The sequence below is a fragment of the Sus scrofa genome, chromosome 9, assembly GCF_000003025.6.
Source record: "Sus scrofa isolate TJ Tabasco breed Duroc chromosome 9, Sscrofa11.1, whole genome shotgun sequence".
NCBI lineage: Eukaryota > Metazoa > Chordata > Mammalia > Artiodactyla > Suidae > Sus > Sus scrofa.
Genome location: NC_010451.4, coordinates 64807455 through 64834247, shown reverse-complemented (window position 1 = coordinate 64834247; position 26793 = coordinate 64807455). Strand labels below are relative to the sequence as shown.

The 26793-nt window shown below is 51.9% G+C and overlaps 1 protein-coding gene across 2 annotated transcripts; it reads left to right on the top strand.

The window, feature by feature from the left end:
* Window positions 11643–25105, top strand: REN (renin). 2 transcript variants are annotated; one of them, XM_021063211.1, is made up of 10 exons: window positions 11643–11788; window positions 16237–16387; window positions 17574–17697; window positions 18652–18770; window positions 19705–19901; window positions 22296–22304; window positions 22837–22956; window positions 23321–23465; window positions 23724–23822; window positions 24749–25105. In XM_021063211.1, the coding sequence occupies exons 1-10, from the start codon at window positions 11691–11693 to the stop codon at window positions 24908–24910; spliced, it is 1224 nt and encodes a 407-aa protein (XP_020918870.1). In that variant the 5' UTR covers window positions 11643–11690; the 3' UTR covers window positions 24911–25105. The 2 variants fall into 2 exon arrangements, with proteins under 2 accessions (XP_020918870.1, XP_020918871.1); XM_021063212.1 differs by lacking the exon at window positions 22296–22304 and having other exon boundaries at window positions 11644–11788; window positions 24749–24910.

The window sequence follows — 26793 nt, the reverse complement described above, 5'->3', positions numbered from 1 at the left end:
TTCCTAGACTTAGTGTCACCTTAGACAGTAACAAATGTTTTGTAGAGGGCCATGAGCGGGCCATGAGATCACTCTGAGTAGCACAGACCCAGCCAAGGGGAGGCAGGTGGCTTAAGTACTTAGTTTTTAGCCAACTGGACAGCTTGATCCACCAATGCCCCTTCCACTGAGGCTTAACTATCATCCCAGCCCTGCAGTCAGACCCCTGTTCAGGTGCTTGGCCACAAGACACTGAAGCCTCACTCTAAGTGCAAGATGTGTCAATAGTGGGCTGGGCCATCCATCTGCCATCCTGCCCCTGACCCTGGGAAACTCTGGATGGGTCCAGTACTTTACAGGCATCACTTATCTACATCCTTGGAGCCACCCAAGGGACTGAGCATGTATTAGCCCCATTTCCACAAGTGAGAATCTCGAGGTTCAAAAAGATAAATAACTCAGGCAGCCAGTGAGTGGCAAGACATTTCAGGCCATCAGACCACCAAGCCTCTCTGGCAAGGTTTCCCTCTGAGTCAGCTGTGATGGAAAGGTCAGCCTGCCTTGTGGGGACATTCCTGGGGGGCCCCAACAGCCTTGGAGTTTGAACTGCTGTAGGAAGGAGTAGAGCTTGTCAGTAGGGGAATCCCAGGAAATGTAAGGCTTCTGACCACAAGAAAACCCAGCCCTATTCGACAGCCTCAGGCTCCCCCTACCCTGCTTGGTGTAGAATGGAAATGTTCTCTCCCACAAGGATTGTGGCGTCCACTGCCATTCCGTGAAACACCAGTGTTCCACCCATTGCAGAAAGCAGGACTCCAAAGAATGGAGGCAGAATCTTGTTGCTATGGCAATGAGATGGGCTGTCATGGGAACATGACAACCGGCCCCACCCCCATCTCTACCCTGAAACCCTCCTCCAGGATCGCTCAAATTACTGAACTGCTGTGAGCTCATGTTCCAGCACGGCATGATAGGGTGAGGCTGTTGATATTTCATCCACCAAACAGACTGGGGCATGTCTCTGTACCTCTGAGAAAGGAATTAAATCCCCCCCCACCTATTCTGTTAAGTGAGTTATTCTCTATTCTCTGGACCAATCCTTTCTCTGATGAATCTGCAAGTAGGAAGAGGCTAATGGGTCTCTAAAATCTGTTCTTAGCCAGCCTAATTTTACAAAACTCCCTGTGATCCCCTCTAACCCTCCTCATGACCTTAAATGTAAACTAACGAAAGGCAAGTGTGTGTGTGTGTCTGTGTCTGTGTGTGTGAGAGAGAGAGAGAGTGTGTGTGTGTTGCTTCAGGGGCAAGAGCGTGAAATGTGTTCTCTGGTATAAGAAGCAGGTCTGAGAGTTCCCATCGAGGTGCAGTGGAAATGAATCCAATTAGGAACCATGAGGTTGTGGATTCAGTCTCTGGCCTCGCTCAGTGGGTTAAGGATCTGGCGTTGCCATGAGCTGTGGTGTATGTCGCAGATGTGGCATTGCTGTGGCCATGGTGTAGGCAGCAGCTGTAGCCCCAATTCGGCCCCTAGCCTGGGAATCTCCATATGCCTGGAATGTAGCCCTAAAAAGACAAAAGACAAAAAAAAGAAGCAGCAGCAGGTCCGTGTATGCAAAGCTGTGTGTAAGAAGGGTAAATGTGAGAGACACGCAGGTGTCTGTGTGACCCTGTGTGTGGCGTGGCCCCTCTAACTACATTCCAGGCCTTATCAGCTCCCACTGCACACAAGTGCCCTCCAGGACCTCTGTTCTAGCTCCTCCAGCAGGTAAGCAGGAGGAGAGCTGGGTCCACCTATCCCGTGCCTCCTGCCCTGTGCCTGTGAGACTCCAGGCTTTGCAGTTTGGGGTCCCATGACTTGTGAAGGGGTGAGGATCTCCATGGGATGAAGGGATCACTGGTTCCATGAGGCTCCCAGCCTGACTCTTAATGGATGGGAGGGAAGGTGCAGGGCACATTGGATGCTGGGAGGGGCCCCAGGGACTCCCATTCACCTCCTGAGACTTCTGGCTGGGCTCTGAGTATAGGGCACCAGGGACCAAAGACTTGGAGGTAGGGCTGCCTAGGCGTGCTCAGATCTGCTCCTTCCTGGGATCACTGGACAGTGGGCAGTCCCCAAGGGGCAAAATACCGGGAGGGCCTGGGCATCCTTCCCTGGGGTGGGGGGTGGGGGGTAAAGTGGGAGGGAGCTGGTCTCATGCTCCTAAACAGAGGAACATGGTGGGGGGGGGGGGTGGAGGCGTTGCGGGGGCGGGTAGGAGGAGGCAGAGAGATTTGTGCCTCTAGCATCTCTCTTAATATGTTAACAAGCACAGTCTGGGGTTCCCGTCGTGGCTCAGCAGAAATGAACCTGACTAGTATCCATGAGGACAAAGCTTCACTCCCTGGCCTCTCTCAGTGAGTTAAGGATCAGGCGTTGCTGTAAGCCGTGGTGTAGGTTGCAGGTGTGGCTCGGATCCCATGTTGCTGTGGCTGTGGTGTAGGCCAGTGTCTATAGCTTGGATATACCCGTAGCCTGGGAACTTCCATATGCCTTGGGTGCAGCCCTAAAAAGATAAAAACAAACAAACAAAAACACAAGCCGTATTTGAGTACCTATCCTGTGCCAAGCACAGGGCTGCTCCATCTGAACCTCACAACAATGGCCTGAGGTGAGCAGCATTGTTGGAGAGATTGAATGGTGTGCCCAAAATCACACAGAGCCAGGGCGTTAGACTCTCACATTCTAATGCCAAATACCATAATCTTGCTACACACCAGTCTTTCCTTTCTCTGGCCCTGCTGTGTGGCAGGGCCCTCCCTTTTCCTGAATGATGCATCTTGGGAAGCAGGTCTCTGGCACCCGGTGTAACTCTACCCCCATCCTTCTCTGACTCCTTTGACGACATCATGGTTGTGGTTAGCAATCCCCAGAGCAGCCCTCCTCCTTTCAAAGGTGCCAGGCATCTGAATTTCGCCTCTGTCTGTCACTTTCTTTCTCTGGAAGCAGCTTGCCCAGGTCCAGACTTGGTCACAGGTAGGTGAGATATATCAAGTCCCAGGGGAGCTAGCATACGCTTCTCTGACATTTTTTTTTTTTTTTTTTTTGCTATATCCACAGTATGTGAATCGAACCAGCACCACAGCAGTAACCAGAACTACAGCAGTGAAAACACCAGATCCTCAACCTGCTGAGCCACCAGGGAACTCCCCCTTCTCCCATTTTAAAGACATCAGAGCCCAAAGGGCTTCCATACTCAGCTCAGAGCTGAGAGCCTGGAAGCCAGCAGGACTGTTTGGGTTTTTGGGAAAGCCAGAGCACAACAAAGGGCCCCCCAGTTTCATCTCCTTCTCAGATTCTGCTTGTCCATGTTTTCTCTATTATCTGTCCAGTACAGTCTTTTTTTTTTGTCTTTTGTCTTTTTAGGGCCACACCCTCGGCATATGGAGGTTCCCAGGCTAGGGGTCCAATCAGAGCTCTAGCTGCCAGCCTATGCCACAGGCACAGCAGCTCAGGATCTGAGCCGCATCTGCAACCTACACCACAGCTCATGGCAACGACGGATCCTTAACCCACTGAGTGAAGCCAGGGATCGAACCACAACCTCATGGTTCCTAGTCGGATTTGTTTCTGCTGCGCCATGATGGGAACTCCTGTCCAGTATAGTCTTAACAATAGTCTCGTCCACACATCTTGCAATGTACAAAAGTACCACTTTTGGAGTTCTTATTGTGGCTCAGTGGGTTAAGGACCTGATGTTGTCTTTGTGAGTTTGTGGGTTTCATCCCTGGTCTTGCTCGGTGGGTTAAGCTTCCAGTATAGCCGCAGCTGAGGCGTAGGTCCCAGATGCAGCTCTGATTTGAGCCCTGGCCCGGGGAACTTCCATAAGTGGCAGATGTGGCTGCAAAAAGAAAGAAAAAAAAAAAGTACCACTTTTGACCCATTTATGTTTGCTTGGTCCCTAAGCCCCTTAAAAGACAGCAAAGGAGTAAGAGAGTAATAAATTCCTAAGGACACAGAGAAGGGACAGGAAAGCACAGCAGATGAGAACTAATCACCAGGTACTGAAACTGGAAGTGAGACAGAGGGCTCAGCAGAATAAAGGAAGCTACAACCTCAGAGCCAGCAAAAAGGAGTCACCCAGGATCCAGTCTTTATACTTGGAGGTGTCTGGGACAAATTCTAGACTGAAAACAGGGGAATGGCTGAACATCTCTACCTGGAAAATGAGACTCCCCAGGTCCCCTTTCTCCAGCCAGCAAAGCCAGGCTATCCCACTGGGGAGAAGCTAGAGGGTTTCTCTTCTAAGGACTCAGGTAGGGACCTCTACTCACGGGAGTCACAGCACAATAAGGATGGGGATAAAGAGAGTGACTGAAAAGAGGAAAAAAAGAGAAAACAGAGGGTGAACTGTGAGATTCTGCCTGGGTGAGCCCCTAGCCCAGTCCCCATCTCTTCCCAGAATCTGGGCAGCAAGGACCAAGTCATCAAATAGGAAAGTTCTGACAGATACTGACATTGGAAGGTTCCTATCCTGGTCTTTTTAGGCTGCTTTAATTAAGTACCACAGACTGGGTGGCTTACAAACAACAGAAATGTATTTCTCACAGTTCTGGAGTCTGGGAAGTCCAAAATCAAGGGGTTCCGGTTCATTGCCTGGTGAGAGTCTGCTTCCTGGTTCATTGATGGCTGCGCTTTTGTTGTGTCCTCACATGATGGAAAGGAAGAAGGGTCTCTTTTATAAGGAAACTAACCTCGGAGTTCCCTTGTGGCTCACCCGGTTGAGAAGCTGACTAGTACCCATAAGAATGTGGGTTCAATCCCAGGCCTTGCTCAGTGGGTTAAGGATCCAGTATTGCTGTAAGTTTTGGTGTAAGTTTCAGATGCAACTCGTATCTGGTGTTGCTGTGGCTGTGGTGCAGGCCTGCAGCTACAGCTTCGATTTGACCCCTACCCAGGAACTTCCATATTCTGCAAGTTTGGCCTTAAAAAAAAAAAAGACACTAATCTCATTGATGAGGGCTCCACGCTCATGACTGAATCACCCACAAAGCCCTCCACTTCCTAATACTATCACATTGAGGGTTAGGATTTCAACATACAATTTTGGGAGACATTCAATCTGTGGCAGTGCCCCAGGGAAATGCCTACTTAGAACCCCCATCGAGAGAGGGGTGCACCAGCTGTGAACCTTGCCCCTACACAGTGTTTCTCCACCTCTCTCTCTTAACCATGAATGGAGAGCCAAGTTGTTCCAGGACCCCGAAGAAAACTTCCTGTTTGGAAGAGAAGACCAAAGCCAGCAAACACAGAGAAACCAGAGATACCATGAAGAAAATTAGTCTATAAATGAATCTCCTCAGTGGGGCTCAGAAAACATTTATAAAACAAGCAGTGTATACAGGGAGTTCCTGTTGTGGTGCATCAGAAACAACTCCGATTAGTATCCAGAGGTTGCAGGTTTGATCCCTGGCTTTGCTCAGTGGGTTAAGGATCCAGCGTTGCCATGAGCTATGGTGTAGGTAGCAGACACAGCTCAGATCCTACATTGCTGTGGCTGTGGTGTAGGCCGGCAGCTGTAGCTCCAATTCTACCCCCAGCCTGGGAACCTCCATATGCCTTGGGCGAAGCCCTAAAAAGTGGAAAAAGAAAAGAAAAAAAAGAAGAGAAAAGAAATGGCAGTTAAGGAATTCCTGTGTGGCTCAGTGGGTTAAGAACCTGACTCGTATCCATGAGGATTCAGGTTCGATCCTTGGCCCTGCTCTGTGGGTTAAAGGATCTGGTGTAGGTCACAGACATGGCTAAGATCTGGGGTGACTGTGACTGTGGCATAGGCTGGCAGCTGCAGCTCCAATTCAATCCCTAGCTCAGGAGCTTCCATATACGGCAAGTTCGACCCTAAAAAGACAAAAAGAGAAGAGAAGGGCGGGGGTAGGGGGGAAGAGAATAGAAGAGAGGAAGGAAAGAGAGACAGACAAAGAAAGAAAGAAAGAAAAAGGAAGGAAGAAAAAAGAAAAGAAAAGAGAAAAAGAAAGAAGTTTAAGTTTAATCTTTAGGAATATGGATGATCAACAAGAGCAAAATAGCTGAGAGGGTTGAAAGGCATTGCCTCTGTAGAGCAGGGCTGGGCATGGGGTTTGGGGTTTGGGAGCTGGGCTGGAAAGACTCGTTCTCATTTTTGTTTTGTTTTGTTTTGTTTTGTTTTTTAGGGCTGCATGCGTGGCACGTGGAGGTTCCCAGGCTAGAGATCAAATCAGAGCTATAGCTGCCGGCCTACACCACAGCCACAGCAATGCCAGATCCAAGCCGTGTCTACCACCTACACCACAGCTCACGGCAATGCCGGATCCTTAACCCACTGAGTGAGGCCAGGGATCGAACCCGCATCCTCATGGATGCTAGTCGGCTTCGCTAACCACTGAGCCAGGACGGGAACTCCGGAAAAGCATTTGATTATGTTTCTAGCTTTCACGCCTCAGAATACAGTGTCTGGTCCCACCACATTGGGTACATCTCATTACAGGAACACTCCTTTGAGCTGACTCTCCCACCAAGCCCCCTGCCCCTTTGCCCATTCTGTCCTCCCCCCAGGCCCCTGCCACTCTCAAGACCTGTGTGATCCACCTTCAATTTTCCTGGGCCCCCACTCCAGCAGACCTCAGGTTGGGATCACCCCAACCCTGGCTGAATTCCTGTTCCTCCAAGCTTCCCCAGAACAAACAGCTAAGGACACTTGGTTCTCTGCAGCCCTGCCCCCAGCTTCAAGGTGTTCCTGGTCCCAGCCCCAATGCCTTCCAAGTAATTATTCCCTCTGGAGGGTCCACCCACACAAGGCAGCCCTGGCCTGGTTATTAAACTCCATTCTGGGTCCTTTTTTTTCCCCTCTCAAGTCCCCAGCTGCTCATCTCTTTAAGTTTAGCATTCCCATCTGATTGAAAAATTCTTCCAAGGAACCAGCTGCACCCTCCAGGGACGGGGAGCCAAGTGTGACAAGGGGAGGAGGACAGGGAAGGAAAGACATGTCCATTTTTACCTTTTCTCCTGCTTCCCCCTTTGCTTTTTATGAACAGAAGCAAGACCGGCCCCCCAACTCCGTGCCACAGTAAGTCCAACCTCTTGACCACCTTCCCCGGAGCAGTGGCCACGGCAAGAACTTTCCTAAACTAACGCTGGCTGGGAAGAAATCCACGTGCTCCTTTCAAAGCTGCAGAAAGCAGGCTCTTTGTCCCTCCAGCTTTCTCTCCCTTCACCCTTGACCTTCACGGGCCCCTTAGTAGGCCTTGCTCACAATTCCAAATGCCCTTGGGCTCATTACCATGGAGCAAAGTGGGATTGGGGGCCAGTTATCTCCTGAGAGATTTCTGGAGCCCCACGTGCCCTCGGGAAGCCCCCCACTCTGCACACCCCTGCCGTGGCCATGGGATCCGAAGAGAGAGGAAAGGACTAGCCTTCGAGGGATTTACGCTTCTTGGAAAGGTTCTCACGTCATGGGTCTGCCCCAGGGGAAAGGGCAGGTGCGACATGGCCCTTCCCTCTGCCTCTGCCAGCATCCCTTCCCTGACCTTGAGGCGACGCAGCCTGGGGCCTGGATGTGGGACCCTAGGGGGCTTCTGTGAGAAACACCAGACCTCTGGGCTGATGGGGCCTGAGAGATAACCTGAGAAGGGTCCCTTCCCACGCGCCTTCCCACCCACAGCCCAGGGCACCAGCAGGCTCAAGTTCAGAGGGAGACTCTCAAGGCCGGCCCACCGCCTTTCTGGATCAGTCCACCCCAACTGTGGAAATGGGGCGGAACTGGTCGGACCACCCAGCAGGGCATTGGGACACATGGAATCCTAAAAAGTCCAGCATCGCAGCTGAGCCCTACAAGGCCCTCACTCTCATTGGCAGCCCTGGCTATGGTGCTGTTCTTCCTCAAAACAAAAATAAAACCAGATTCTCCTCCTTGCCACACGTCCTGGACGTCAGCTCTATATGGTGGGGCTACACACACGGGTCTGGCTCTGATTCCCACAGAAAATCCTTCAAGGTCTTTATGATCCTGGGGCTTCTCGCCCCCAGTGAAGCATCCGTGGAGCCGTCATCCACTTTCTTAGGATCTTTGCTCGTTCCGACTACAAGCCACAAACTGTCTCGCTGGGATGCGGTCACCGGTGTCTGGTCTTAGGATCTCTGGCCCACAGAAGTGGAGGGGGACTGAGAGGAGCCTCGGAGAAGAGCATGGAACGGCTGCCCCTCCCAGCCTCTGAGCCGGAGCCACCAGGAGAAACAAGAGACTGTCATTTCCAGGCCATGTTACCCTCTCAGTGGCCTCACATTGTTAGGCATCCCTCTCTCAGGGTGGTTATTCACTTTTCTTTTCTTTTTTTTTTTTTTTTTTTTTGTCTTTTCTAGGGCTGCACTTGCAGCATATGGAGGTCCCAGGCTAGGGGTCTAATTGGAGCTGTAGCCACTGGCCTACGCCAGAGCCACAGCAACGCAGGATCCGAGCCGCGTCTGCAACTTACACCACAGCTCATGGCAACACCGGATCCTTAACCTACTGAGAAAGGTCAGGGATCGAACCCAAAACCTCATGGTTCCTAGTCAGATTCGTTAACCACTGAGCCATGACGGGAACTCTGGTTATTAACTTTTCTTATTCACGCTTGTGCCCACTGCTGGTCCCAGGGCCAGCACACAGGTGCACTGCACACATTGGCAGGAGACGAGGATGTGGGCAGGAAGGGTGGTTTTGGTTGTCCGAGAGTCTGAGGCCGCAGAGGGCTTGACCAGCTGCCTTGACCACCTGGCCATGACTTTGCTCTAGAAGAATCCTGAGTACTGACCTGAAATACAGATGAGGTTCTGTTGCCCTGTGCTGGGTGTCTAAACCGCAGTCCAGCTGGGGATTTAAAAAGCTCCTTCTTTCCCACAGAAAACTCTTTGGGCTTGTCAGGCTCAGCTTTCAGACTCAGCCACAGCCCAGCACTCCTCTCCTTTCCATCCCATGTCTAACACCCACAGTCCCAGGAATGGGCCCAGAGCCACAGGATAAAGAGCTCAGCTCTTCCTTCCCTAAGTTTCTGAAGCCTCAGCTTCCTGTATGAGCAGTGGGGGTGAGGGTCCCCACTTCACAGGGCTGCTGAGAAGGAACCATGTTAGTTCCTGTCATTGTTGTAATGCCACATCTAGACAAGTGTCTGACGTAGAAGGAATGCTCAGTGTGGAGCTCCCGTTGTGGCTCAGCAGTAATGAACCTGACTAGGATCCATGAGGTTTGATCCCTGGCCTTGCTCAAAGGATCCAGCATTGCTGAGAGCTGTGGTGTAGGCTGGCAGCTGTAGCTCCAATTCGACCCCTAGTCCAGGAACTTCCATGTGCCATATGTGGCCCTAAAAGAAAAAAGGACAAAAAATAAAAGAAATACTCAGTGAATACTTGCTAATGAGTGAAAGAGGAATGAAAGAGCACTGAGAGCTACAGGGACGTTTAATAAATATTCACTCGGGTGCCCATCATGGTGCAGCGGAAACGAACCTGACTAGGAACCATGGGGTTGTGGGTTCAATCCCTGGCCTTGCTCAGTGGGTGAGGATCTGGCATTGCCATGAGCTGTGGTGTAGGTTGCAGATGCGGCTCGGATCTGGCATTGCTGTGGCTGTGGAATAGGCCGATGGCTAGAGCTCGGATTCGACCCCTAGCCTGGAAACCTCCATATGCCGTGGGTGCGGCCCTAAAAAGACAAAAGACTATATATATATATATATATATATTATATATATATATATATATATATTCACTCAATCTGACAAGGCAGATGTTTCCATTTTGAGGGGTTCTATAAAGTCTTCCCCTGCCCTCAAATGCTTCTCCCACTGCCAACCACAGTGCTTGAAAATTCTCTAGTTAAGAATTTATACTAAGAAACAACAAATTCTTCTCATCACTTGGTAGGCGTGTGATAATTTCAGAGGTCCAGATGCATTAATTAGTCAGCATGTTAGCAACAGAGATTAGCTCCTCTGGTTACGTCCTTACTGCCTACCGTCGGTGCAGAGAACACAGAACTGAAGACACAGGACTTGGATACTAGAATGTTCGCACAGGAAGGCACCCTGGGGCCATCCAGCATCTGCTTCATTATATAGATTTGGAAACTGCAGCCCAGAGAGTGGAGGTAAGGGTACCACATCACACAGCATGTTCATGGTAGTCAGAACCAGACCCCAGGTCCCTGACAGCAGTGCCAGGGCTTCTCTCACTGCCCATCACAGGTCACTGGTCAGCCACTTGATAAGTATTAAGCTCCATTTGGGGCAAGAGGTTGATGTATACACAGAAATAATTCTAAGAGAGGACAGTTGAGGTCTGTGCTCTCCTAGAAGGCTTGTGTCTGCACTCTGGGCCCCCCACCCCCGGCAGAGACCATCGATTCCAGGCTGAATCCGTGCCTGCATCACCGAGGAAGCAGTGATTTTTTTTTTTCTTTTTTTTTTTTTTTTTTTTTTTTTTTTTTTTTTGTCTTTTGTCTTTTCAGGGCTGCAGCCGTGGCATATGGAGATCCCCAGGCTGGTGGTTGCATCGGAGCAACAGCTGCCAGCCTACTCCACAGCCACAGCAACATGGGATCCAAGCCGCATCTTTGACCTACACCACAGCTCACGGCAATACCAGATCCTTAACCCACTGAGCAGGGCCAGGGATCGAACCTGAAACCTCATGGTTCCTAGTCAGGTTCGTTAACCACTGAGCCAGGACAGGAACTCCACCAATGAGCCACAACGGGAACTCCAGGAAGCAGTGATATTTGAAGTAGGCCTGGAAGGATGAGCAGGGAGAAGCCAGGAGAGGACACCCTAGGCTGAATAAATAACAGCCATCCTGGGACTTAGGAGCCAGGTGTGGGTGTGCTGAGCTGCCTCAGACTGCTTGTGAAATACAGAGAAAGGGGAAGGAACAGAGGCAGGGCCCAGCCAGAGAGGCATGAGGCCCAAGCAGAAGAAGGAGCAGGGGTGGCAAGTCCAGGAGCCTCACCTCACTCCTTGGCAGAAGCTTCCCCAAACCCCTAAGTCCGTCCTTCCAACAATACTAGGTCCAAACACACCTCTGCCCCAAGCCCCCTACTCCGAGGCTACACAAGGTGCTGCTTCTCCCATCAGGCTGCGGACACTTTCCCATAAGCAGCTGCTGCTGATAGACGTGGAGGGAGACAGGATGGAGACCCCGTATCTGGGTCTGTCAGGAAATAAGCCAGGAGGAGTCACCCATGTTTCAGACGGGAATGCTGAGATGCAGCCTGGGAGAAGCCGGTCAGAAGCACAGTGAAGGTTAACACAAGAGGACAGATCTTCCCAGACAGGGGCCGTGGAGACTGTCTGGGGGATTAGAAACCCCCGTTCTATGCCTGTCCCAGCCCTGACCTTGTTCCCTAGCAGGGATATTTCTCATCTGCCCCTGTCTTCCCTGAGGGGTCACAGGTCCAGGCTGGGACAGGGCTGCTGGCGTCAGTGGGCACAGCTCTGCTTTCCCACAGCCCTCCTCCCTCTAGCTCCCCTGCTCCGTGTCGGAAACCTGATCACCTTTCACCCACTTAGCTTGGTCCCACAGAGGGATTTATTACTGCTGCCCTGCCATCTGCCCCCAGGTAATAAATTAGGGCAGAACAGAATCGCAGCCATCTCAAGTGCGGAGACTATAAAAAGAGAAGGGATCTTCATCGGATCCCAGGAAGGGCTGGGGACCCAGGTGGAGCATGGACCGGTGGAGCAGCATGCCGTGCTGGGGACTCCTGCTGGTGCTTTGGGGCTCCTGCACCTTCGGTCTCCCTGCAGACACTGGCGCCTTCAGTCGGTAACTGGGTTAGGGGGTTGGCAGGGGCTCAGGGATTCTTGTTTTCCAAACACCTCGGCTTTCAGATATGTAATAGCATGCCGTCCTCATGTCCAGCCGCTCAGGGAGGTTTATGGTCTTATTCAGAGAGGTCAGGTGACTAGCCCACTGTCACACAGCCAACAATGGCACTAATCAGGCCTGGAAGCCATGTCTTTTCATCCCTGCCCTAAGCTTTCACTTCCTGCACAGACCACCATACTAGGCACTGCGAGCGGATCCAGAGATGACTGAGACATACTCCCTGGCCTCCAGGAGCTCACAGCCTAATCACTAAGAAGGGCGAGGTATGGTTCAGTCCACCAGGGAAGCTGTGTGACATAGTGGTTAAACATCAGGCTTCTGGATTTGAAATTTCTAAGTTTAAATTCTGCTCCTCTAGCAGAACCAGCTAGCTCTGAAACCATGAACAAGATATGGAACCTTTCCAGGTCTCAATTTGCCTGTTTTTAAAATTTATTTATTTTTATTTTTTATTTTATTTATTTATTTTTGCATTTTAGGGCCACACCCAAGGCATATGGAGGTTTCCAGGCTAGGGGTCAAATCGGAGCTGTAGCCACTGGCCTACGCCAGAGCCACAGCAACACAGGATCCGAGCCGCGTCTGCAACCTACACCACAGCTCATGGCAATGCCGGATCCCTAATCCACTGAGCGAGGCCAGGGATCAAACCTGCATCCTCGTGGATGCCCGTCAGGTGCATTAACCACTGAGCCACAAGAGGAATTCCTCAATTTACCATTTTTAAACCAAGGATAAGAAGAGCATCCATTTTACAGAGCTGCTTTGAAGACTGGAGGAGATATTGCATGTAATCCTTCAGCCTGGTGCAGGCATGCTGGAAAACACCAGCTGTTCTCATACTACAGGGTGGATTTGTCACAACTGTTAAAAGAAAGGCTTAAGGCAGCTCAAAGCGGGGGAGGGCTTTGTGGAGAAAGGGTTTCAGGTTGGGGAGTGTGGATGGAACCAGGAAAGGGTTTGATAACAGTAATAGGTGCTAAGCCTATAAAATGCTGAAGATTTCACAGAATCGTTTCTCATATTTCATCTCCAATCATCCCTCCAACAAGGCAACAGTCCCACTTTACAGCTGGGGACACTGAAGCTTAGGGAGGTCGCACATAAGAGGCTGATCCTGGGCACACACCGAGCCCTTTGTTTCCAAAGCCCCCTTCCCCTGCTCTGAGGTTTGTGGAGAGTGACTGCCATGGTGGGGGGTGTGACGGGAGAGACTGGGTGCTTCCCAGCAGCATGAACCTGAGCCTGGCGCCCACCCCCAGGATAAAGGCAGAGCAAGGTAAAAATATTCTCCCTTGTTCTCGTCCAAAAAAAAAAAAAAAAAAGAAAAGAATGGGAGTTTCCATTGTGGCGCAGTGGTTAACAACCCAACTAGTAAGCATGAGCTCACAGGTTCGATCCCTCGCCTTGCTCAGTGGGTTAAGGATCTGGCATTGCTGTTGAGCTGTGGTGTAGTTCGCAGATGCGGCTCGGATCCTGCGTTGCTGTGGCTGTCGTGTAGGCCAGTAGCTGTAGCTCCAATTCGACCCCTAACCTGGGAACCACCATATGCGGCAGGAGTGGCCCTAAAAAGCAGGAAAAAAAAAGAGAGAGAGAGAGAATGGAGGAGTTCCCTCGTGGCCCAGCCAGTTGAGGCTCTGGTGTTACCACTGCTGTGGTGCCAGTTGGAGCCCTGGCCCAGGAACTTCTGCATCTCCTGGGTGCAGGAAAAAAGAAAAACAATGGAATTTGGCTAGGGTGGAGAGTCAGGGTTTCAAAACATACTTACAGGAATTTTGCCACCTGCTATGTGCAGGGCACAACGTAAGGCTCTTTGGGAGATCTGAGTGCCAGACCTCATTCTCAAGGTGCTATCATCGCCTTTACCTACACAAAGGGCTTTTACATTTACTGAGAAGCGGGCAGCTCAGTTAACTTGCACAGTGATTCCTGGTAGTACCCCTGGAGGTAGGTACTACCATTACGGCCACTTTTATAAAGGAATGAATGGAGGCTTAGAAAAGGCCCAGAGAGGTTGGGTAAATTGCCCAGGATCACACAGGTAGGAAGGGATTCAAGCATGTCCTGACAACCACCAGACAGCGCCACCTCCATGAGCCTGTGCCTGTGCAGTGCTGGCTGTGAGCACCGGGAGCCCAAGTAAAGGTGAGACCAGTGAGAAGGGAGTTCGTGTAGCAAGCTTCCAGAGGTGGGGTGCATGCTGGGCTCCCAGGGATAAAAGGGCTGGAGTGAAAGGAAGGGGAAGGGGAGACGGGAGGGAATATCTAAAAGGAAAAAGGTAAAAGTAAAGGTCCAGGGCAGGAGTTCCCATCGTGGCGCAGCGGAAATGAATCCGACTAGGAACCATGAGGTTGCAGGTTCGATCCCTGGCCTCACTCAGTGGGTTAAGGATCTGGCGTTGCTGTGAGCTGTGGTAGAGGTTGCAGACGCGGCTCGGATCCTGCATTGCTGTGGCTGTAGCTCCAACTAGACCCCTAGCCTGGGAACCTCCATATGCCGCAGGTGCAGCCCTAAAAAGCAAGCAAGAAAAAAAAAAAAAAAAAGGTCCAGGGCAGAGACTGCTCAGAGTAAAGAGTGGAAAATGAGCCCTCTGAGGGATCAACGCTTCTCTGCTCCTCCATTTTGCCATCTGTAAAGTAAGAATAGTAAAATTACCCAAATCATGAGATGGCTGAGAACTAAATAAGATCATAATTATGAAAATACTTTATTGACCAGCAGACTGTTACAAATGTGACAAGTTATTAAAATATTACACTAACAGGCATGAAAGTTGCATTCATGTTTTGTGGGCATCACGGGGTACACAGGGCGTGTGGGGTGTGAGAAGGAAAGGACAGTGGAAGTGCAGGGAAAGGAAGAGGGATGCTCCAGATGCTGGGCTTCAACCCTGGGACCTCCCTGCTGCCCCACCCCCCACCCCCGCAACAACTCAGGACATGTTCCACTGAGTTTGGGCACACAGCCTCATATGGGCACCCAAAAGACTCTATATGGGAAACGGGACCAGACACGCCGCTTTGAATCCCTGCTCCTTTGCTTCTGTCACCTCATCCCTTATCATAAAGTGAGGGCAATGACAGTCAGCTTTAGACCTGTTCTGAGGTTCACATGGATGGGGGTGGTGCACAGAGTGTTTGGCATTCATGTGGTGGCAGCTCAGTATGCTGCGAGTTTCTTTTTTTAATATTTATATATATATGCTTTTATTTTTTGCTTTTTAGGGCTACACCTGTGGCATATGGAAGTTCCTGGGCTAGGGGTTGAATTGGAGCTGTAGCCGGCCTATGCCACAGCCAGAGCCACACCAGATCCGAGCTGCATCTGTGACTTACACCACAGCTCACGGCAATGCCAGATCCTTCACCCACCAAGCAAGGCCAGGGACCGAAGCCTCATCCTCATGGCTACTAGTTGGATTCGTTTCCGCTGCGCCACAACGGGAACTCCTTCCCAGTTGTCTTTAATTCGGCCTCCCAAAGGAAAGTGTCAGGACAAGAAGCAGAGGAACTGGGATTTAGCTCAGGAAAGTACCTCTTTCCAAAGAGGCTGCACAGGCACTCTGGAGATGCCTGCCTCTCCCTGCCACACCCTGCTCAATGGGTCCACTTCACCACACACACCAGGCTGGGCACCTGCCAAAGGCATCAGAGAGCCCCTCGGGCCACGGCAGGTGCCTGCTGCCACCTGCAGGCCGTGAGTGGCATTGCCTCCTCCTGTCCAGCTTTGAAGGGGGCACTCCCAGCCTTCACCTCCTTAGAGGGGAAGTCAGTGCCATTTCGTCCTCTGTCTCCTCGCCTGCTGGAGCAGGTGAGAATGTGTGATTATGTTCAATGTGTGATTATGGAATGAATGAGTGAATGAATGAATGGCCTTGCAGTGGTAAGGAGTTAAATTAGACATCAGGAAGGAGTTAGTTTAGGGTTTTTTTTTCTTTTTTTTCTTTTTTGCCATTTCTTGGGCCGCTTCCGCAGCATATGGAGGTTCCCAGGCTAGAGGTCGAATCAGATCTCTAACCGCCGGCCACGCCAGAGCCACAGCAACACGGGATCCGAGCCGCATCTGCGACCTACACCATAGCTCACGGCTACACCAGATCCTTAATCCACTGAGCAAGGCCAGGGATCAAACCCGCAACGTCACAGTTCCTAGTCGGATTCTTTAACCACTGAGCCACGACGGGAACTCCAGTTTAGGGTTTTTTAATACCAGAGCAGGTGACCACAGAGGTCTATATATTCTCTTTCAGAAAGTTAAGGGCACAAGAGTGATTCTTAGGTGCCTGGACTAAGGTTAGGGTAGATATACTAGAAGCTTCTGAACTCTACCATTATAATGGGGGAGTACAGAGCTCTTCTATTTTTTCTCACTCCATCACGGGCCAGGATCTTCCTCAAGAAAATGCCCTCAGTCCGGGAAAGCCTGAAGGAGCGAGGCGTGGACATGGCCAGGCTGGGTGCTGAGTGGAGCCAGTTCAGCAAGAGACTCTCCTTTGGCAACAGAACCAGCCCCGTGGTCCTCACCAACTACCTGGATGTGAGTGCCCAGCTCGGTCCCTTGCTCCCTTGGGTCAAAGGCCTTCCTAGCTCTTTCCACCCTGTCTTTGACCAAGTTACTGAGGGGCACTAGGTACTTCACAAAATCCCCATGTCACAGCTGGAAAGCCTGAGGCATAGAGGGCAGGAAGGAGCACTGTTGCAAGACATGTTTCCTTGAAAACTCCATCTAGTCCTTCTTTACTTTATCCCATCTTCTTGTCTTACTTTATCCCATCTTCCTTCTTGGAGAAACAGTCACAGTGCTGGTAAATGACTTAAGCTTAAGAGCAAAGACCTAAAGGCATAAGTGACTTAAGTTTAAGAACTGTTATGTGCCTAGAGGTCAGAGTAAGAGCTTAACCCTTTACCACCTAAGTGGCTTTTTAAATAGTAAAAGAACTTATATAAGAGTAAACAAACCCTGTATCATCCACCCATAGCCACTCCTCACTTGATCTCACAATAAAAGCAGTGTGGTTTCTTGAGGCAGGGCGCTCTTGGTCCCTGAGATCTGGAGTTCCCCGGCGCTCTTGGTCCCTGAGATCTGGAGTTCCCCGGCGCTCTTGGTCCCTGAGACCTGGAGTTCCCCGGCGCTCTTGGTCCCTGAGACCTTGAGTCCCGTGCTCTTGGTCCCTGAGACCTTGAGTCCCCTGGCTCCCACCTTTACTTAAGATAAATGTCCTCTGTGTCTTGTTTTATGTTAACTATTTTTCCTTAAGTTCCACAGCACCCGTTCTTCAGCCCCATCCTGCTGAGCTGGCCCCGGCAGAGCACTGAGACAGGGTCAGGTTTCGAACTTAAGAATCCAGGCTCTGGGCCTCACGTCCAGGTGTCACTAGTGGGCGGGAGGAGGGGGTGGGAGGGGAGTGTGACCTCAGACGTGGTTTCTGTGACTAGGCTCAGTGCACCTTGAGTACTTATTTCATCACTGGTTCCCCAAGGCGTGCAGCACCTTCCTGCTTCATTTTCAGTACTTTTACTCTGCAATCTTGCCTCACTGAGCCTCCCACTTCCTGGGAAGTCTTGAGGCAGCGCTAAGCCTCCCACCCCATCTCTGCTGGAACATGGAAGCCCAGAGACGCTGCATCGTCTGTCTCATCTCCCACCAAGTGCCAAAGGGTGGGATCAGGCAAGGCCCCAAGGCCCAAGGCCCCTCTAGCCACCTTTTCCTTTCACCCCTACAGACCCAGTACTATGGCGAGATCGGCATTGGCACCCCGCCACAGACCTTCAAAGTCATCTTCGACACAGGCTCGGCCAACCTCTGGGTGCCCTCCACCAAATGCAGCCCTCTCTACACGGCCTGTGGTGAGACTCAGGACCTGGGGTGCCTCCCCCTCAAAGCCCCTGCCCTGTCACACAGAAAATGTCCCCCGTTTTTCTGATATGGCCACCAAGGTAGAAAAGCAGTCTCCAGGAGCCATTTCTCACTCTTGCTGAGACCGAGAGATCTGAATTCTTCGTGAACGTATGGAGTGCTTACTGTGACCGGAATCTTCCCTTCATCCCAGTGTTAGCAATTACTTCAAAAATACTCCATTTGGGGGTTCCGTCGTGATGTAGCGGAAACGAATCCAGCTAGGAACCATGAGGTTGCAGGTTAGATCCATGGCCTCATTCAGTGGGTTAAGGATCCGGCGTTGCTGTGAGCTGTGGTGTAGGCACAGACACAGTTTGGATCTGGCATTGTTGTGGCTGTGGTGTAGGCCGGCAGCTGTAGCTCCGATTAGATCCCTAGCCTAGGAACCTCCATATGCCATGCGGGTGGCCCTAAAAAGACAAAAAAAGACAATAAACAAACAAACAAACAAATAAAATACTTCATTTGAGGAGTTCCCATTGAGGCAGAAACGAGCCCGACTAGTATCCATGAGGATGTGGGTTCAATCCCTGGCCCCACTCAGCAGGTTAAGGATCCAGCGTTGCCATGAGCTGTAGTGTAGGTCACAGATTCGGCTTGGATCTGGTGTCGCTGTGGCTGTGGCGTAGGCCGGCAGCTACAGCTCCGATTCGACTCCTAGCCTGGGAACTTCCATATGCCGCAGGTGCAGCCCTAAAAAGCAAAAAACAAACAAATGAAAAACTTTGAGACAAAACTCAGATATATGAGCACATGACAGAGGCCCAAGAAACACAGTCCTTGACTGGTGAAACACATTTTCAAGCCTCCGAGCTCAGGGCCTCCCCATCCCTGCACTCAGGCCTCAACACACCAGTCCTGCCTGGGCTTCTCTTGACCCTGAGCTTATGTCCCCCTGGCAGAGATTCACAGCCTCTACGACTCCTCGGAATCCTCCAGCTATGTGGAAAACGGGACGGAATTCACCATCCACTATGGGTCCGGGAAGGTCAAAGGCTTCCTGAGCCAGGACCTAGTGACTGTAAGTGGGGCTGTCCCAGGTCATCCGACCCCTGTTCCCTTCTTGTCCCTAGACCTCTCCTGCGACCCCAGGGCCCATGGCTGGGGAAGGTGGGGGCCAGCCCTCCTTGGAGCCCGGGGAGTCGAGAAGCATCCTTCTCCGGTAATTCTCTCTGAGCAGCACCTGGGGCAGAGCAGACCTGAGCTCCTGGCTCAGCCTGGGTGATCAGTGGAGACTTTTGCATTGAATGCACACATAGGGCTTGTCCTGAGCCCTGCGGCCTCCAGTCATGTAACCTGCCTGAGCTCTGACTGGGCTCTTTCCCAGATGCTAAGACCAAAATGCAGGGTCAGAGTCAGGGGAACTGTGGACACTACGAACAGCATCACTTTTGGGGCCAGGCCTGGGTTTTCGGGTCATAGTTGAAGTTAGAGTTCGGGATCAAGGTCTGGTTTTGTCATTTGGCCTGTGTCTGACCCTCCTCTCCTTTCTAGGGTTTTCCAGCCGCTGCTCTGGACAGAGTTAGGGGGAGGGTATGCATGCGACTGAGAGGGAATCACTATGAGCCCTCACTTCTCCACCTCTCAGTGAAATCCGGAGCTCAAAGAGCAGGCCTGGCTGTGCTAAAGAAATCCTTAGCCCAACATGTGGGTAGGAGCCCAACAGCCAGTCTTGCCCATGTGGAAGCTGGACCACTGGGGAGCTCCTGGCATCCTCTACTACTGCTTGTCAGCCTCTGCCCCTTCCAGTCACTGGGCAACCCCAGTTCTCTCTGGACCCCAGAGCCTGGCACGTAGGATTGTTGAAATGGTCTTACCCCAAAGTTTCACACGCTGGAGCATGCATGTCCGTCCCCTCCCTCCCCCTGCCACTGCCCCCAGAGGAGAAGCCTAGACCAGACCCTGGCCAGGGGATGGGTCATGGGCTTGGTCTCCTCTGGTCCTTTCTCCCACAGGTGGGCGGATTCACAGTCACACAGACGTTTGGAGAGGTCACAGAGCTGCCCCTGATCCCCTTCATGCTGGCCAAGTTCGATGGTGTTCTGGGCATGGGCTTCCCTGCACAGGCCGTCGGCGGGGTCACCCCCGTCTTTGACCACATCCTTTCCCAGAAGGTGCTGAAGGAGGACGTTTTCTCCGTCTACTACAGCAGGTGGGCCTGGACTCCAGCGACAGAGGCTGGGAAAAGGCAGGAGGCAGGAGAGCTGGGAGAGTGGGAAGAGAGTTCAGGGCCAGGGTTTCGATGCGTTCGTGATCAGGTGGTATTCAATCCATAGCTAGAGCTACACTACCCAATGTGAAGCCGATGCTTACATTCAAATTAATTAGAATGAAGTAAACTTAGGCATTCAGGAGTTCCTGTCATGGCTCAGCGGAAACAAATCTGACTAGTATCCAGGAGGACAAGTTTGATCCATGGCATGGGATCTGGTGTTGCTGTGAGCTGCGGTGTAGGTCGCAGGCGCAGCTCAGATCTGGCATTGCTGTGGCTGAGGTGTAAGCCAGCGGCTGCTGCTCTGATCAGACCCCCAACCTGGGAACCTCCATATGTCTCGCATGCATGAGGCCCTAAAAAGGCAAAAAAAAAAAAAAAAAAAAGAAAAAGAAAAGAAAAAAGAAAGGTAGGCATTCAAGTCCTTAGTCACACCACACATTTCAAGTATGCAATAGCCACAGTGGCTAGTGGCTACCACGTTGGGTGGAGATTTACATTCTTGCAGAAAGTTCTTTTAGACAGCACTGCCCTAGAACAAGAGGAGAATGCAGGGTGAGAGTGATGGGAACTAAGCCATTGCCATGACTGGTGACCTCCCTGTGAGGGTCCCTGGCTCCTCTCACCCAGGGAGAGCTGACTTCATTCATTCATTCATTCCTTCATTTATCTACTCATTCACTGGTTCAACAAATAGCAGGTGCTGATGTGGCCAGCACTGTAGGAGGCTCTGGAGGTACAGCCACGAACACAGTGTACAAGACAGAGTCCCTGCCCTCACAGAACTTACAATCTGACAGGGAAGACAAGAAGCATGACAACGTGATTTGCAGCAACAACAGCAGGGCCCGAAACTCCACCCTCCCCCCCACCACCCGCTTTCAACTCTAGGCTGAGTTTATGTGCAGTTCAGCCAGCCTTGGGGAAGCTGCTAACAGCTGCCGAACAGAGCTGTGATCTGCTCTGAGCTGCCGGGCTGAGCTGGAGACAAGAGATCATAAGGCAAAGAACAGGAAGCTGATAGCAGTGAGGCCCAAAGGGAGGCTCAGCGTCTAGAGAAATCACAGAGATAAAATGGAAAGGAGAGTCTGGTTTGGTAGGAGAAAGGGAGGGATCAAGAAAAGGCCCCCAGTTGGCTGTCAGGAGCAGTCTTGGGAAGAGGTGTTTTAGAGGCCGGGCCGGGCCAGATGGCAAAGGCAGCGGAGAGGTGGCTGTGGGCATCAGGAAGGGAAAAGCAGATGCAGGCTGCCCTGAGGAGCTTGAAAGAGAAGGGACTGTCAGGTGGGGGTGAGGGCAGAGCTGCGGAGAGAAGCAGAGGAAAGAAGGGTGGGTGTTTCCCAGTGCTGGCGGCTGTCAGAGTGTGCCTGCAGGTGGAGGAAGAAGCCAGTGGAAAGCGAGAGGGCGGAAGTGTGGGGGGAACAGGGGAGGTAAATGAGGGCACAGGAACCTGGAGGCCATGGAAGGGAGGAGGATCCCTGGAAATAGGATGAAGGCAGGCCTTGCCGAGCAGAGGGCCTGCCTCTTCCTTTTGTCTGGGATGATGAGGGAACATCCAGAGTGAGCTTGAAGTGTCGGAAACTTGTGCTAGCACATGCGCAGATGTACTGGATTTATAAAAAAGCAGGTAGTTGGGAGTTCCCGTTGTGGCTCAGTGGTAATGAACCTAACTAGTATCTGTGAGGATGAGGGTTCAATCCCTGGCCTCGCTCAGTGGGTTAAGGATCCAGCATTGCCACGAGCTGTGATCAGGAGTTCACATGCCAGGGATCAAACCTGTGGTCCTCCTGGATACGAGTCAGATTAGTTTCTGCTGAGTTACGACGGGAACTCCTGATCACAGACGCAGCTCAGATCTGGTGTTGCTGTGGCTGGGGTGTAGGCCGGCAGCTGCAGCTCTGATTCAGTCACTAACCTGGGAATATCCATACACCACAGGTGCTGCCCTAAAAAAAAAAAAATGCATTAGTTGCACTTGCACCAAAGAATGTGCAACCTACACCCATGTGCACGTCCACATGCCTCCTATTACAAATGCTGGGAAACCCTGCACAAACACACACACTCACACATGCTGAAAACCAGCCCTAAGTTAGGCCCTGAGCTGTGGGAGGCATCGTGCCCCTTGGAGGAGGGGAAAGGACAGGCATCCGCTTTGGACGGGACACCAGGAGCCCTGGCTCCAGCCCCCTCGCCGCCGGGGTGACTTCAAGCAAGTGACTTGACCTTTTGGTGATGCCACTGCTGTAGGGTAAAGTGTATAATACCCATCTAGCAATAGGCTGCTGAGGCATACCTGAAACAAAGGCTTCCCTTCTGCTGTTTCTCTCTCTGCAGAAATTCCAAGTAAGGGATATGGAAAGCCCCCCAACTTGGCCCTGACCCTCCAGAGCACCTGGCCCAGAATCTCACATGCCAACTGCCCAAAACTTACCTCTACAGGCTTTGTGGGATGCCAAAGGGCTCCGCCCCCTCTTCCTGCTCACCCCAGGCCCCTGTCCACCCCACCCGACTGCTCCTAGAGGCCCATCCCACACCCCATGCACCTGCTCAGACTGCAGCTCCCCAAACCCAAGCGAGGGTGGGGCTGATTTCCATCTTGTTTGCATTCTACTCACTGCCCTAGTGCTTCTTCCTTCTCTATGACCTCTCTGGGGATGCCTTATTGGGTGCAGCTGGATTATCCTGGAACTACCTCTGATTGGGCTTGGGGACGGGCAAGAAAGGCGGAGATGCCGTATGTTCTACAGCTTCCCAGCCTTGCTATCCGTCCCCCCTTCCTCTGCCTCACCTGCACCGGTGCCCAACTTCCCTTGCTGCTGACATCACTCAGTCCCAGAGCTTGTGGGTCTCCAAGAGCCTCTGATTTTCCTTTTAGGAATTCCCAGTTGCTGGGGGGAGAGATTGTGCTGGGCGGCAGTGACCCCCAGTATTACCAGGACAGTTTCCACTACGTGAGCATCAGCAAGACTGGCTCCTGGCAGATCAAAATGAAAGGGTCAGGAATCACCTCCTCACGCTCCCCAAATGCTGCTGCTGCTGGGGGTGGGGCTACCATCCTTTCCTCTCTCCTAAAGCAGCCGCTTCTTAAGGCTCAACCAACATTTGCTCTCTGCTTGCTTTGTGCAGGGATGGGAACACTGACATATGTGGGTCAGAGGGGAGGGGGGACCTCCTGAGCTAAGCCATGTGCTGAGGGAGGGGGCGGCACTTTTCCTTCTCCAGTGCATGCATTTCCCATCTTTCACTGCATCACCAGCATGGCCCCCCAATCACTTGTGCTCACTCAGGAATGCTATGCAGCCTGGGGGTGCCCCATCAGCCCTCTGTCCATCTGTCTATCTGACTGTGGCCTCCTCCAGGGTGTCTGTGAGGTCGGCCACCTTGCTCTGTGAGGAGGGCTGCATGGTGGTAGTGGATACCGGGGCATCCTACATCTCAGGTCCCACTAGCTCCCTGAGGCTGCTCATGGAGACCCTGGGGGCCAAGGAGCTGAGCACAGATGAAGTAAGGAGTGAGGGAGGATGGACGCCCTGGATCGGGGTGGGGGGTGGAGACAGGAAGCATGAGGTCCCAAATGAGACTATTTCAGGCCTTCCTCTCTGCCCCTGACATGCTCCACCTGTGTGGTTTGGTCCCTTGGGTGGAGGGAGAGGACTGTGCCCAGCCCTCTCCAGCAGAGGGATCAGGCCACAAGCACAGGGCTGTGTCCACTAGGGGACCTCCCACACTCAAGGGGGCTCCATTCACCCTTCCCACCACCAGTATGTTGTGAACTGTAACCAAGTGCCCACACTCCCCGACATCTCCTTCCATCTCGGAGGCAGAGCCTACACGCTCACCAGTGCGGACTACGTCTTACAGGTGAGGCTCCCGTCTGCCCCTGGGCAACAGGGAGGAAGGGTGGGCAGGGGCCCTCAAAAAGAGACATGTCATTATGTACACAATATAGACTAGACCAGCGGTTCTTGGCTACACATTAATCACCTGGGAGCTTTTAAAAATCCCAGTAAAGGAGTTCCTATTGTGGCTCAGTGGTTAATGAATCCGACTAGGAACCATGAGGTTGCAGTTCAATCCCTGCCCTTGCTCAGCGGGTTAAGGATTCAGTGTTGCCGTGAGCTGTGGTGTATGTCGCAGACTCGGCTCGGATCCCGTGTTGCTGTGGCTGTGGCGTAGGCCGGCGGCTACAGCTCCGACGAGACCCCTAGCATGGGAACCTCCATATGCTGCAAGAGCGACCCTAGAAAAGGCAAAAGAGACAATAAATAAATAAATAAATATCCCAGTAAAAAGCCCCACCCCGTACCTATTGTTACCTCTGGGAGTGGTTCCTGAGCACCAGTGTTTTCAAAACTCAGGTGATTCTAATGTGCAGTCACATTTAGGAATCACTCCTAAATGATGCTCGTTTCCTGAGCTTCATTTTCTCATCAAATTCCCCCAGTAATACTATGCTCCTATACCTTTATTCACTTTATTTTTTTTTAATTATTATTATTATTTTTTTTTTGTCTTTTTGCTATTTCTTGGGCCGCTCCCGCGGCATATAGAGGTTCCCAGGCTAGGGGTCGAACCGGAGCCACAGCAACGCAGGATCCGAGCCGAGTCTGCAACCTACACCACAGCTCACTGCAACGCTGGATCATTAACCCACTGAGCAAGGCCAGGGACCGAACCCGCAAACTCATGGTTCCTAGTCGGATTCGTTAATCACTGCGCCACAATGGGAACTTCCCCACTTTATTTATTTATTTAAATGGTGGGGAAACTCTCTTGCTTCCCGCCAGGACCCCTACAATAACGATGATCTGTGCACACTGGCCCTCCACGGTCTGGACGTTCCACCGCCCACTGGACCCGTCTGGGTCCTTGGTGCCAGCTTCATCCGAAAGTTCTACACGGAGTTTGATCGACGTAACAATCGCATTGGCTTTGCCCTGGCCCGCTGAGGCCCACTGCTGCCTTGCAGGCCCTGCGCTCGGCCCTAGCCCAGAGCTACATCACTCTCTGTGACCCATCCCCACCCTGCCTATGCTTGTGTCCTTACTCAGGGGCACAGGGCTTGGAGCACCTCCTGGATGTGTGTCCTGCCCCCAGCATCGGCTCTTCCTGCTTTGAGGACAAATAAAAACTTCATGTTCACAGCCTCATGGCACCTGGCTTCACGGCAATTTGTAACAGAGGGAGGCACAGCCGTGAGATCATGTGCAGACAGAAACGTGACAGAATGACAAACTACACATTCACTCACGCGTGCAGGTTCCTGCGTGCAGGGCTGATGCCATCTGTCCAACATCACTGGGGCCCAAATGGAGTTGTTTACACAACCTTGGATGGGAAGTTTGCAGACAGCCAGCCCCTCAAGGACCAGGGCTAGCGCTGTGGCAGAGGACCGTGGGTCAGGAATATGCTCCCAGCTCATGGAACCAGCTTCAAGCTCAGGCTCTGCACTCAGGCACTGCAACCCCCTGCCCCACATAGTCATTTCCACAGGCAGTCTAAGGTGCCAACACCTGAAAATGTAGACCACCAGAGATCCTACTGACACTCCCTTTTTACATGAGGAGAAACTGAAGCTTGGAGAATGAAAGCATTTGGCCAAGATTGTTCAGTAAAGTGTGCAAAATCAAGACGAGCACACTGCAGAGTTCCTGTTGTGGCTCAGCAGTAATGAATTCAACTAATATCCATGAAGACGCAGGTTCGATCCCTGGCCTCGCTCAGTGGGTTGAGGATCCAGCGTTGCCATGAGCTGTGGCGTAGGTTGCAGACGCAGTTCGGATCTGGCGTTGCTGTGGTTGTGGCATAGGCTGGCAGCTGCAGCTCCAGGAAAACCCCTTGGCTGGGAATTCCCATAGGCCATGGGTGTGGCCCTAAAAAAAGAGAGAGACTAGCACACTGCCCATTTGACTCCAGTCCTGGGGGTTTCCCACCTTACACATACGGGTTCAGAGGTGCACAAGCACACACACGTATGCACTGCCACCCTCCATCTCACAGACATGGGACTCAACAGGTGGTCTTCTCCCACCCGCACCCCTTGGACTGTCTGCAGGGGATGTGTAGCTTCAGGAATGAAAGACAGCATCCACCTGAAGCCACTGATGCAGGTCCTCATCACATAGCTGCTCACCCCTCTTTTGACTGCTAACCCAGGTCCCATCAAACCTCACACATCTAGGATCACAGACTCTAGGGATTATACGGGGCCCCAGAGCACCTCTAGGGCATCGTTCTCTCATCCACAGCATTCTGTGCAGAGCCGAGAGCATGATTCTCTGAGTTTTGTTTGCCTGCTTGGCTTAATTTCCTCACTGCAGAAAGAAATGGTTGGAGTCAGCATCCTTTCCAGCTCAACATCCTAGGGTTCCATGACCTTAAGTGGGCAGAACCCCCCCATCATCTCCTACCCTGTTCAATACGACAACCATATATGACTATTTACATTAAGTGTAAAATTAAATCAAATGTCACATTAGCCACATTTCAAGTGCTGGATAGTCATATGCGGCTTGTGGACAGCATAGTTATAGCACATTGCCATCATCACAGAAGTTCCGCTAGGCAGAACTGGGGCCTTGTGGTTAAGGGGTTCTGAATAGGTCAGAGAGATAACATGAGGAAATAGGAAACAGGTGCAGTGAGAGCTCTCCTATGCGAGCTGGTGGCTGGTGAGGTCACCATTGGCACACCCACCCCAAAATGCTTCCCCAACGTCCCCTCTCCGTCGGAAAAGACTTTCCAGATGCAGCAGGGGCCGCTCCCACAGAACCTCTTCCAGGATTCTGGCGATTGGGGGCAGGAAGCTGGGGCACAGGTAGTCCAGCCCAAA

What these genes read in the sequence shown, in the direction of transcription:
- REN (XM_021063211.1), top strand. Translation starts at nt 11,691, where the DNA reads ATGGACCGGTGGAGCAGCATGCCGTGCTGGGGACTCCTGCTGGTGCTT. An exon ending in TGGCAGATCAAAATGAAAGG is followed by an intron (nt 22,957 to 23,320) that starts GTCAGGAATCAC and finishes GGCCTCCTCCAG; the next exon opens with GGTGTCTGTGAGGTCGGCCA. An exon ending in AGGAGCTGAGCACAGATGAA is followed by an intron (nt 23,466 to 23,723) that starts GTAAGGAGTGAG and finishes TCCCACCACCAG; the next exon opens with TATGTTGTGAACTGTAACCA.